The sequence below is a fragment of the Liolophura sinensis genome, chromosome 6 (genome assembly GCF_032854445.1).
Source record: "Liolophura sinensis isolate JHLJ2023 chromosome 6, CUHK_Ljap_v2, whole genome shotgun sequence".
Classification (NCBI taxonomy): domain Eukaryota; kingdom Metazoa; phylum Mollusca; class Polyplacophora; order Chitonida; family Chitonidae; genus Liolophura; species Liolophura sinensis.
This window is the reverse complement of record NC_088300.1, coordinates 53,555,978-53,568,011: the sequence shown is the minus strand read 5'-3', so window position 1 is coordinate 53,568,011 and position 12,034 is coordinate 53,555,978. Positions and strand designations below refer to the sequence as shown.

At 38.5% G+C, this 12,034-nt stretch overlaps 1 protein-coding gene across 1 annotated transcript in view; it reads left to right on the top strand.

Moving 5' to 3' along the window:
- Positions 1–1,349: 1,349 nt before the first annotated feature.
- The window catches only part of LOC135467636 (poly [ADP-ribose] polymerase 1-like), a 35,002-nt gene continuing 24,317 nt past the window's right edge, over positions 1,350–12,034 (top strand). Inside the window, 10 exon segments of the mRNA XM_064745423.1 lie at positions 1,350–1,476; positions 2,798–2,818; positions 3,213–3,257; positions 3,260–3,344; positions 3,773–3,891; positions 4,474–4,613; positions 5,615–5,689; positions 7,665–7,749; positions 8,194–8,310; positions 8,650–8,732. Of these exon segments, the coding sequence (XP_064601493.1) occupies positions 1,357–1,476; positions 2,798–2,818; positions 3,213–3,257; positions 3,260–3,344; positions 3,773–3,891; positions 4,474–4,613; positions 5,615–5,689; positions 7,665–7,749; positions 8,194–8,310; positions 8,650–8,732 (890 nt within the window). The 5' untranslated portion in view covers positions 1,350–1,356.

Here is a 12,034-nt window from a genome sequence, read left to right as displayed (position 1 = left end):
ACCGATACAAAAGGTAAAATATATTTTTTTTCCATGAAAAATTTTAATTTATGGTCTTTTACTGGTTTTATTTTTTATAATCACCAACTAAGGGAAGTAAATCACTATTTACTTTCGATTTTATGAACTGTGTGTTTGTTATCTGACGTATTTAAAAGAAGTGTGTTTTGGGTGGGTGCATGATGTGTGACCTTTATTGACGTCTATAGTAGTTTAAGCAGAGCTAATAAATATTACTTTCTCCAAATAAGCGAAAGTGTGGAGAAGCACATTGGCATTTACCGATCAAGGTGTACATCCTACAAATTAAACTGGGCCCGACTACTTGTCGCAGGCCTTAAAAAGACGTGTCTATTCTTAGCCGCTGCTCACGACAATAGGCTATTTTATTTAAATCATTGATACTTTCGAATATATTTGTTAAAACTTTTAGTCAAGATTATTCTTTTTTCCTTCTTCACAATGCATATTTTGGTTATTTTTAGGTAAGAGAGGTTTCATATATCTTGGCAGTCAAACATAATGTGTAACTTTATTCTGACAAATACACGAACCTCGTTACAAGTGGAGGACTTATAAAATTTCTTGGCATATTATTAAAGCAGTCTTACGTTGTCTTTTGTTCCTTACTCTAGTGTATGTCACTCTGTTTGGTGTACCACATGACCTGTGAAACACATCTGTAGTACACTTCAAGTACTGCAGTGTTGTGTATGGTAGCCTGTCAGAGTCTCCAATAGCTTATTGACTGCAAACGGTAAAATACGTTATAAGATGAGTATATATATGGCTAATGGCTGTCTATCATCAGTAGAAACCACAAAGTTGCATTGCTTTAGAAGTACTTAAGACTGATAATTAAGCTGAAAGTATAAATATGTATGTAAGTACCACTATAACAGGCTTTACTCAGGTCTGCAAATGAAGTTTGATTTGCTCTAAAAAGCCACAGTACATTTTTGTAGGTTAGCTAAAAACAATAAAATATTACTTTTGGTGCAAAAGCTTAAATTTTTCAAGAAGAATATAATCCTACCTTCTAACAACCTTAAAACACTGAGATCAATATAGACCTCCAAGGATCTGGCAAAACTAGTTCCTGTAAACAAAATTTAAGTCAGATACAGTACTTTACATAAACGAAACTAGCTTCATAACTAAAGCTTTTTACCGGGCATGCTTATTTTTCTTTGGAACTTGGAAGACCACTTGCCTGGTTCCTCTAATGTCTACCATATAACCCTCAAGAATGCGTTATCTTTGATGAGTCAAGCCGAAGGACCTAGCAACTGACGGGACCCAGGCAGTGAACGTTCAGACAGACCCTTTACTCGCACCGTGTGGCAAGGATTAACGATGGGCGATCATCCAGACTATCCATTTAAAGCCGAATACGCCAAAAGTGGACGTGCATCATGCAAAACCTGCAAAAGTTCAATCGCACAAGACTCACTAAGAATCGCAGTAATGGTGCAGGTAAGTGTTAAAGCTGAAAGAAGGCAAATTTACATCGGCAACAGGTTCCCGCGCTTAACGAAGACCACAACAACACTGTTCAACAATACGGTAATGTTGACATAGTTAGATACTCAACTTTGCATCTATAACCACTTGTTGGGTTGGATTAAAGTTCTGTTTTAAAATTATGACATGCATTGTAGCACTGAGTCCACCCCGCCTCTCATATGAATCGCCCCAGATTTGAAAACTCGATGGAACCGACCTTTGAGGTCTGCGCTGACAGCACTAAACTTATCCACACTAAAAATACAAGGTTTTCGTGTGAACTCTGGGTTGAATGGGTTGAAGTAGTGCCTGTAGATGGCACTGCGAATATAATAGTTTTCTGGAGGATTTTAAAATTTTAATTTGATTACATTTCCAACCTATGTTTTTTTGAGAGGTTCCATACTCCAACTCGATGGAACCGATCTCAGGGAGGTCGGCACTGATGGCACCCAAACCTATGTGCACTAAAAACACAATTTTCTTCCTCTCTTGGCTCAGTTAAGAAGATTAAAGTTATGCTTACATGCAGTTAGGGACATGGAATAGTTTTCTGGAGGATTTCAATGCCAAAACTCATTTACCCTTCAACCCCTCTGGTAGTTCACTTGACAGTTAAAAATGGTATTTGGTGGCCTCTGTGGCGGAGGGCATCAGTATGCCAGCGCAGCGTAATGACCCAGGACTGGAGCCTCACCAATGCAGTCACTGTGTGTTCGTCCAGCTCATGCAGGCTTCCAATTTGGCCATATGTGCGAAGGTCTGGTAGTTGGATTTATTCTGGGCTTTGCCCACTTTCCTCGGTTTCTTCTCACCAAAATGCTGGCCAGTGTCATATAAGTGTACTATTTTTGGGTACAGTGTAAAACAATAATCGAATAAATAAGTAAATAAAACTAATATTCAAGATTCCAAGGGAAAATTACATAGAAGTGAGAGAAGGAGGTGAAATAAATTGTGATGAGTGGTTGAGAGATGGGAGTTTGAAATCTGCGCCATGTGTAATGTGAGGCGGGGATGGACTCAGTGTTCCATTTAGAGGTGGACTACTACTAGACAAGTCAGACCTTTTAATACACATTGACTAAGTTTACAGTCAAGGATTGTGGCTGTCGTCTGTGCCTCTGTCTCCCACGTGCACTGATTTGTCTGGTGCTCTCTTGATTTGGTGACTCTCTGGAGCATATATGAGTTCTAAAAATTTTGAATTCAGTTAAATTCAATAACCCGTTTCACTTATATTTTATCCTGTTTGATAAAGTCATTCAAACTGGAATTATTTCTGTTTCAGTCTCCCATGTTTGATGGAAAGGTAAGTTGTCGAGAGCCGAGACTTCGATGTAAATTATGTGAAAGCTGTATCAACTAGATGTATTTCAGTTCAGCATCTAATATGTTTATGAAAGTAACTCTTCATCAGGAATATGTGCCCAATACATTGTAGACACTGCATGGATTTAGTAGGAAAATAATAGATTTGGTATTACACCTGGCATAGGACAGGGAATTTGTCAGTAACTTTGGGTACTTGCATTCTCCGCTCGTTATTAAAACGGACCGCCATCACATTTTATAAGTGGAAAATTCTTGATTTTTGGCTGTGCTATTAGCTAGGTGTGCCAGAGCAAAATCTGCCCTGAAAAGCACACTTTTTGTAGAATATGTCAACAGCTACATATTGCTTACATGTATATCTGATGTTGTAGATTCCGAACTGGAATCATTATGCATGTTTCTGGAAGAGAAATCGTGTGTGAGCGATCCTCAGGAGATCCATGGCTTTGACAGCCTGCGCTGGGAGGATCAACAAAAGATCAAGGAGAAGATCGAAGGCTCGGGTAGGGATTGTACAAGAAGACCACAGAACCCTCTGAATTGCACTATTTGTCTCGAGTTAGCTGAAGAAATTGTTAGTCTCTCGAAAATGGTCCTAACTGGTTTTCAGAGTGTTAAAATTTGTGACGTCAAAATTTGAAAGGTTTAATTTGGGTCAACATTAACTTTTTTAATTGCCCCTGGGACAAATTGCTTTCTTATTATTTATTTCATTGGTGTAATCAAAAATATTTCACTTACATGAAGACAGCCAACATTATGATAGGAGGAAATGAGCCAGAACCCGTTGGAAACCCACAACCATCCACGTGTTGTTGCCAGACCTTCCCACGTACGGCTGGAGAGGAAGAGCAACTTTATACTTTTTCAAAATATTGTAAAGCTGAGCAGGCTAGTTAAACTTTATTGACCTGCATGTTCTGTCCACCAGGTGGTGGTGGTGGTGGTGGAGACGACGGAGCTGGGGCAGCTCAGCAGGGAGATTTTAAAGCGGAGTATGCCAAATCCTCAAGGAGCACATGTAGAGGGTGTGAGGAAAAGATTGATAAGGTCAGAGATCAAAAGTCAAAGACAAATAATTTTGGTATTAAGCGAAGTATTACCCCAGTGTGCCGAGTACAGTACTCATACCGGATTTAAACATGTTGCGTACACAATAGTGTCAAAACATTCCATCCATTCATTCAAACATGATGTGACAATTTAAACTGTTGAGGTTGTAGTTTGTACATTTAGAAAATAGTTCTGTAAGAATTTCTTGTATTCAGTTTTTAGATTTCAGATGTGCGAATGAAGATAAGTAATTCTTTTTATTATATGGAGGTGGTCATAAAATTTAAAGTAAAATTTTAAAATCATGTAATTTGGGAGGAGTGTAGACTATAACACTAATTTATCCTGTTGAAGACATTTACAAGGGGAAAGTCTTAGACAACAGGAAAATGAAAAAAACATCAGTATCGGACAAAATAAAGAGGCGAGTTTCTAATTTTATTTTTATTCCTTTTTTGGATATTTTAGTGTTAGCTTGGCAGTGAAACACAAAATAGAAGTGGAGTTGAAAATCAAAAAATGAAATCAACTGAGGTAATTTCTTTTTCATTTACTTTGTACATATTTCTTCTTTCAAAGGATGTTGTGCGCGTGTCCAAAAAAGATTTCAGCTCTGAACGGGCAAAGATGTATGGCCCTCAAGACCTATGGTACCACCTAGCATGTTTTGCTGAGAACAGGGATGAGTTGGGGTTTGGCACTGATCTGAGCCCTGACAGGTATGATTGTGGATGTCAACTTTCAGCAGATTCTAGACCAATAATCCTTTCGTATTAGCAGTTTATGCAGAGACGTTTTTCTCGAAACCCAATTTTTGCCCAGTAGTTTGACAGAGCACATTTTGACTGTAATATGATTAAATAGGAATGTCTTTGTGGGAAGTGTTGATTTGTTCACTGTACCTGACTCAAAGTAACAATCATGTAATTGGGGTGTGTTGTTTAAAGGATACATGAAACGCCTTGGATTTATTTTTTAATGTACAGATTATCATGTGTAATAACATGTAACAGCACAAACAAAGTTTTCAACTTTCACTGTGGGGGTGGGGGGGTGGGGGGGAATGGCTTTAGAGTACAGTTTTCTTAAGGCACCAGTGGTCAGTCCAGAAATGAAGTAGCTTGCAGTAATGATGTCAGCGATGACCCCTGTTTAAAAAGAACTGTGGAGGGGACAGACCGAACGGGTCAGGCTGAATAGGGGCGGCAGTGTGGGGAACAGACCGCATGGGCAACGGGTGTAGGGTGCAGAGGGGGCGTTAAGCTGGTCCGAAGAAGCCATGCAGTATTTGTGTACATGTCACCTTGCCCATGCTGTAGCGACACAGTTCACCGGGCTTGGTGGATTTCGAGGCTGTTTACTGAGTTCTGAGCAAGATCAGCGATGACATAATTTGTGAAAAATCTGACCGTTGACATAAATTTTCCATAATATAGAGGGGTAATTCACAGGTATAAAAATACCCTCAAACTAAAAAATTTTTAACAAAATTTCCAGGGCATTTTCTTCATTTGGTATGGAAACATAATCTGTGTTTTATAGTTCCTTTTCATGTATCCTTTAAGTTGATCCACCTTGTAGATTCTGTCACATGTGTTTCTGAAACTTTTCCGTTTTTGCTTAAAAATAATAATAAAATGTACCTGTATTACTTTCCTGGTGTAAATGTTGTGGATATTTTGTACTGTTTCATTAACTTGTTTATTTTTTTGGTTTTTAGCATTGTTGGATTTAGCAAGTTGAAAAAGGAAGACAAGGATGAGATAATCAATGTATTAGGCAAGGGTGAAAAGAAGTGAGTGCATGAATGAGAAATTTTTGACAGATTGTCATACTACATAAATTCATGTAATGTGATAAAATCATATCTTCAATACATATAAATAACGCATTTAATACCAGTGTTCTGGTAAGTATCTGACATGGCTGAAGTAAGATGAAGTAGAGAATGCACATGATGTCCCCTCAATTGTTTTTGATCATTTAAAAGGTTGAAAACAGAAGAAAAATGGTAACCAAACATCAGAAAATTTACTCCACTCCGATTGAGCCACCCATGACCTTGTGACTTCATGACGCATATTTTTACTCACTTTCTACCTTTTAGCTGTACATCACTGCCACCAATAGCAAATTTTGTACAGAACTCTTGTACGGAATGAGGCTGAGGTCACTGGTGTCATGGTGATGAGGCAGGAAGTGATGTCAGTAAACACGAACAATCCGTCTCCACATATGTCCGTTATAATACTTTATACACATGCATTTTCTTTATCTAGAGTGTGTGCAATACGATTCTAACCAACACCTAGAAAATTCTATTGATGATTGCTGATTGAATAGTTCCCTGGGAGGACACAAGTGGTGAAGTTCCAAAGGTCAAGTTTGTCTCGTGGTGGCAATGATGTAATGTGAAAGGTAGGGAGCGATGCATGAGCTGAAAGGAGTATGTTCTTGGCAGTACAAGAAGTTACAAACATGGCCTAAAAAAGCCACAAGTTGAGAAAATATGGAAAAGATCTCATAAAAAACACCTTTTGATTACGGAGGAGTCGATCATTGTCATGTGAGACTTGCTAATTCAGTCAGGTCTACTGCAAGAAAATTCCAAAAGACAAGGCGTATACCCCAAAATAAAGTTGAACAAAGAAGAAAGTCTTGATTTTCACTTCTTGAAATGCAGAAGTTGTTAAGTTACTTGTTGGATTGAAACAGCAGGCTTTGACATCAACTGTAGGGGGTCGCCAGCCTTTGCCCTATAACGGCCATGGGGCTGCAGGTAGGTGCCCAGACCACTCTGGGCATGTGAGACCACTGCATGCCATACCTTGAAGACCATTACATGAACCCAGACAAAATTTAAATGGGCTTTTTTATGAGTTACAAATTGCTGTTTCCATTCGAAATGATTTAAGTTTTATTTATTTTGCTGGTGATACTGTGTGAAATCAGGAGAGATTAGCTGCTTGATAACTACTTCAACCTGTGTTGATCGACTGAGTGTTCTCTTCACTGCCACTCACAACCTGTGTTGATCGACTGAGTGTTCTCTTCACTGCCACTCACAGTCCGGTGGCCCAACTGCAGGATTCCTCCTGTCATAGCTGGTATCACTCAACTTGACTATAAAAAGTTATATTCTGTGGACTGCAAAACCATGGAAAAGTTCTCCAGAGGTACTACCATCATTCCATGGATGCCCAGTTCATGTCAGACATACCAGATGGTTGCACATTTGTGTTATTTATGCTGCCCTGTATGTAAGTGAAAATCGGTCATCATCTCGCTCAGTTGTTTTACATGCTTTAAAAATATTTGCTGTAAATTGGTTTTACTTTTGTAATTTTCAGGGTGCTAATTAAGAGGTGTACACATAGGGGAAATTATAGATTGTCCTACCATGGCGTCTGGAAAAGCTTGGATAGTGGATGGATTTGTCAAATCTTTGAAGGACTTGTCAGTACATTATCCTGGCTGGTCTTCCTGGCATGAAGTCACTTGGCCAGTGCCTTGCGGCCAACAGGATAGGCAGACAGTCCAACTTAAATTTTTTTTTTTGCATTGCAACCCGTTAACATAATATTTTTTTAAATGCAGTTAAATATTTACAGACTAATGTAGCATAAATATTGTGTCTTGGAAAAATTTAGTGTGAAGATAATGTTGTTGGGGATTTCTTTCACCAAACCCATACGTATAAATATATGTTACTGTATACTTTATAGAAAGCTTTTGAGGTGACACTACATGTATTAATGTTGTTGTTTCAGGAAAAAAAGAAAAGCCAAAGAAAACAAAGGCGGGAGTGAAGGGAAGAAATCAAAAATTGAGACAGAGGAGGAAAAGTCTCTGAGGGTAGGTGATAGTAGATAGGGAGCGATATAGTTTTCCTGAGAATTCTGTCCTACTCTATCAGTACTTCTGTTATCTCTGACAACGTTCCTGCCACGTGAAATAAGACAGCATGTTTGAACCCAATATTTGCTGATAAAATTCAGTGTGTGGGGTCTTAGTGGCTGAGGTGGTTAGCATGCTAGTGCAGTGTAATGACCCAGGAGCCTCTCACCAATGCGGTCACTGTGAGTTTAAGTTCAGCTCATGCTGGCTTTCTCTCCAGCAGACTGTGGATGGTCATTGGTTTTTACCCAGATTTCCTCCCACCATAATGGTGGTCTCCTTCGTATATGTGAGTATTCTTGAGCGCAGTGTAAAACACCAATCTAATAAATAAATAATTGCAAGGAAGTATGTGACAGCAGTCAGTATAAATGATAAAATCTTACGTCATTTTTGTTACAGGAACAAAGTCAGCTCCTGTGGAGTATCCGTGACAACCTGACTAAGCACGTTTCCAATGATGCTCTGAAAGGCCTGTTAGAGTACAACAACCAGGAGGTGATGTCAGGTGGGGCTAAGGTGAGTTCAGGGGAATCCTGTAATGTGGTCATAACATATACTAGACAAACTCAAATTTGTTTTGAAATTGTTATGTAAATGAGTTAATATTTTATATGTCCCTTGAGAATGTATTTTTGTGTTAAACCCTGAAATTGGCTAACCCAACCAATGCATGTTTGTCTACAAAGTCAGATGAAAAAAGTGCATAAATTGCACTGAAAGTTGCTCTTTTCCATGCGAAGATGTTGAGCAATTAGGGTATAATAACTATAATTAATATTTTCTGAATGGAGCATGGGAAGAATTTTTGCTCAGATGAGATTCAAACATTATTGTATTTATTAACTGTGGTTTCAGCTGTTGGACCTTGTCAGTGACTGTATGGCATTTGGTGCCTTACAGAAGTGTCCTGAATGTGAAGATGGTCAGCTTGTCTATAGGTAAGTCATATACCTGTATTTGCTGTATGAGATAACAAAAACAGCTTTCTGTATTTGCCTCTTGGCATCTATAGTTTGTGAACTTTAAGTACAGCTCAGGCTAAAAGTCAGAACTAGACAGGAGATTATCGTGATCCTAGAGGTCTTGTGGAGAGTTTGTAGAGGACCTGTAGACAGGCTTACCTGCACAGGCTGTGAAAAGTTGATGATGGAAAATCTAGTCATTAAGAATCTAAAATCTAAAATTGAGATATATGATGTGTGTCTTTTTGATTGCAATGTGGCATATCTTCTAAAGTACCAGTTGTGACTTGTGAGTCCTTGCAAGATTCGTAATGGATCACTGCATAAACTAGCTCCTTCTTCATCTCCCATTAACAGTGGACAAATAGGCCTATCTTTTGTTTCTTCTGTAGAGGGTTTTCGTTGTTCTGTCATTTGTAAGTGAAAAATTATCTGCGTCTCAGTAATTTATAAAACCAGATTGACACTTTGACACTGATGTGCAACAACAACAACAATACAATATTACAATTACAAATTTCATATGAAGTGGTAATACGTGAAAACATGGTTTGGGACAAGTTAAATTTTGTCTGTGTAACTTTGTGGAGAATTTGTAGTATGTATCAAACCAGGTAGGAAACGCACCCATACATCAAATGCATGAAGGAAAAAATGATTCATTCGAAAGAGTTTTCTCACAGAAGAAATATTTTTCCATTTGCACCAATACACTTTATTTGAATTTTTTTGCTCACTGTGCATAGTGGAGCTTAAATATTTTCTTCACTGACTCTCCTTAACAAGAAAATGCCTTCATGGGAATAATTTATGCTTAACAGCACATTATTTGAACCAACACCCAGACGAAATCAGATATCAAATCTTGTTTGTGAACTTGAATAAACTTTGAAGCAAAATGTAAGAATACTCGAAAAAAAATCTTAAAACTGTTTAATTTTCCCAGTTACCGGCATAATATGGCTGAAATTACTCAAGCACGTCAAGAGGTATTATCAAGAGGATTATCTATAATCCTCTTGTTTCCTGCGGTGTCGCTAATCCTCACAATCTGGATCAGAGATTAAAACAAGGGGGGATGGATTACTCACTGTGTAATAAGATGACATTCGCCCATGCTGTGAGCAGTATTCAAGGAGCCTAAGAGGTGTCACTTGTTTTCGCACCGCCCTTTGATGGTCGAGAGAGTACCTGTAGTCCTACTTTTTGAACAGTTCAACTTTAAACATATAAATTCACCATTATTGGAGCCAGTCCTTCACGCTGTTAAGCAACACGATTAGTTCTGGATTGTTTTTGGTTTTCATCTTCTGTACCCAGTCAGAAACTGCTGCAGTTGTGAAATGCCATTGTGTTGTATACAGTTCAGAATTTGTTAGAAGCTCTCTCATTTGTCCACAGAAGACACACAGCCTATGGGATAGCGTGTATCATAGCAACATTCATTGGATGCCAGCACTTATTGTATACTTTTCTTTCTTTTTCCTAGCATACTGAAGATTGATCATACTAAATATGAATGAACTCTCACTTTGTTTTATACTCAATAAACCTTATCACCATGGTTTGAATATATTTAAAGCCTAATTTTAATTTAATTACAGCCAATACACGCATGATCACTTCAGCTTGTCACGCATGGAGCATATGGCGACTGAAGTCGACCACTTATCGCTATGCATATATTTTAGAATTCAAATGAGTTTTTATCTAAAAATTTGAGTATTTGTACCAGGAAAATGCAGAGTTGAGTTTTTTTACCCGGGTTTTCAGTTTTTAACTGAATTTTGCCACCAAATACATGGGTATAAAATTGACATGTAACCATAAATAGGCATGTGGTACTGAAGTAAGAAAACAATACTGGGGCCTCCGTGGCTCAGTTGGTTAGTGCGCTAGCGCAGCGTAATGACCCAGGAGTCCCTCACCAATGCGGTCGTTGTGAGTTCAAGTCCAGCTCATGCTGGCTTCCTCTCCGGCCGTATGTGGGAAGGTTTGTCAGCAACCTGCGGATGGTCGTGGGTTTCCCCTGGGCTGCGCCCTTTTTCCGCCCACCATTCTTGAGTACGGCGTAAAACACCAATTAAAAAAAAAAAAAAGAAAAAAAAAAGAAAACAATACTCACAAGTGTCAAGTTTTATTAACGGACACAGAATGTATGGTTTTGAAAATCTTAAGTTTTAAGTCTGTAGACAATCAATGACTAATGTGGGCTAGTCTTGAAAACTACATGAACACACCAGTCAGATTTTTAAAGAATGCATCAGTCATTTGAAGTTGCTGGTTGAAAACACTGATTGTTCTGACCAGGCCTACGTATCTGTCAGCCAGAAGTAGCCTACGGTGAAAGGTCTGCAGCATGGTGATGCCTGCTTCTGTCCTGAAAACACTGTACGTGTTTCAGGCTGTCATTGTCTTTTTCAGTTCTTTCGATATGAGGCTGACACGATCCTTACAGTAATATAAATACATGTTATTTAGATGTGACTTTTATTTAGATGCGACATATGATAAGACAAAAGTGTGAAAGATTACGCAAAGGCATGGGCACATGAGATTGCTGTCTGCCTGTGTTGGAGTGATGCCCTAGGAAGGAGGCCCGCGCTATTGCATGTGTTATATCCAAAACAAGTTGCATTGGTTTGTGAAGTTTATGCGAAGATTTGTGGAGTTTGCTATAAAATATGTGCTGTAAAGACATAACATCCATGTAGACGTATAGCAAAATTAGGATGGTAACCAGGGACACCAATTGATGACTTTGATCATATATGTACTCCCTTAAATAGCTTAATCAAGTTGATGAACTGATTTTATTTTACTGAGGTAGGTTACATATTCAGGGTTGAAGCCAGAAAATTTTCTAGAGTCCTTATTTGATTTCCTATAAAAAAAAAAAATAGGAGAGGTCAAGGGGCCGCCCAGGCCCCGGAAGCTCCGGGGGTCTAGATTGCTGGAGATGCATTCTCAGCCATTTCTGGCAACCTGACAGACAATATCAGGGGTGCAAGTTTTGACTAATTTGTACATAATAATTGCTGAAATTTTTTTCATTAGAGCAACATTTGTGAGACTGAAGGGTTCTCTGAACAAGCCTTTAAGCCAAAACAAAAAATAAGTACCTCTGTATTAACTAGGGGTGGGTATTGCCCCTAAAGTCGTATTGTGATATATTGTGATACAGGAAAACTGTATTGCATTGTATGACTAGCTACAACACTTTAACAGAAGAAAAATAAAGCAGTGCATAGGACGAATATTTTTTGAAAGTCCTACAT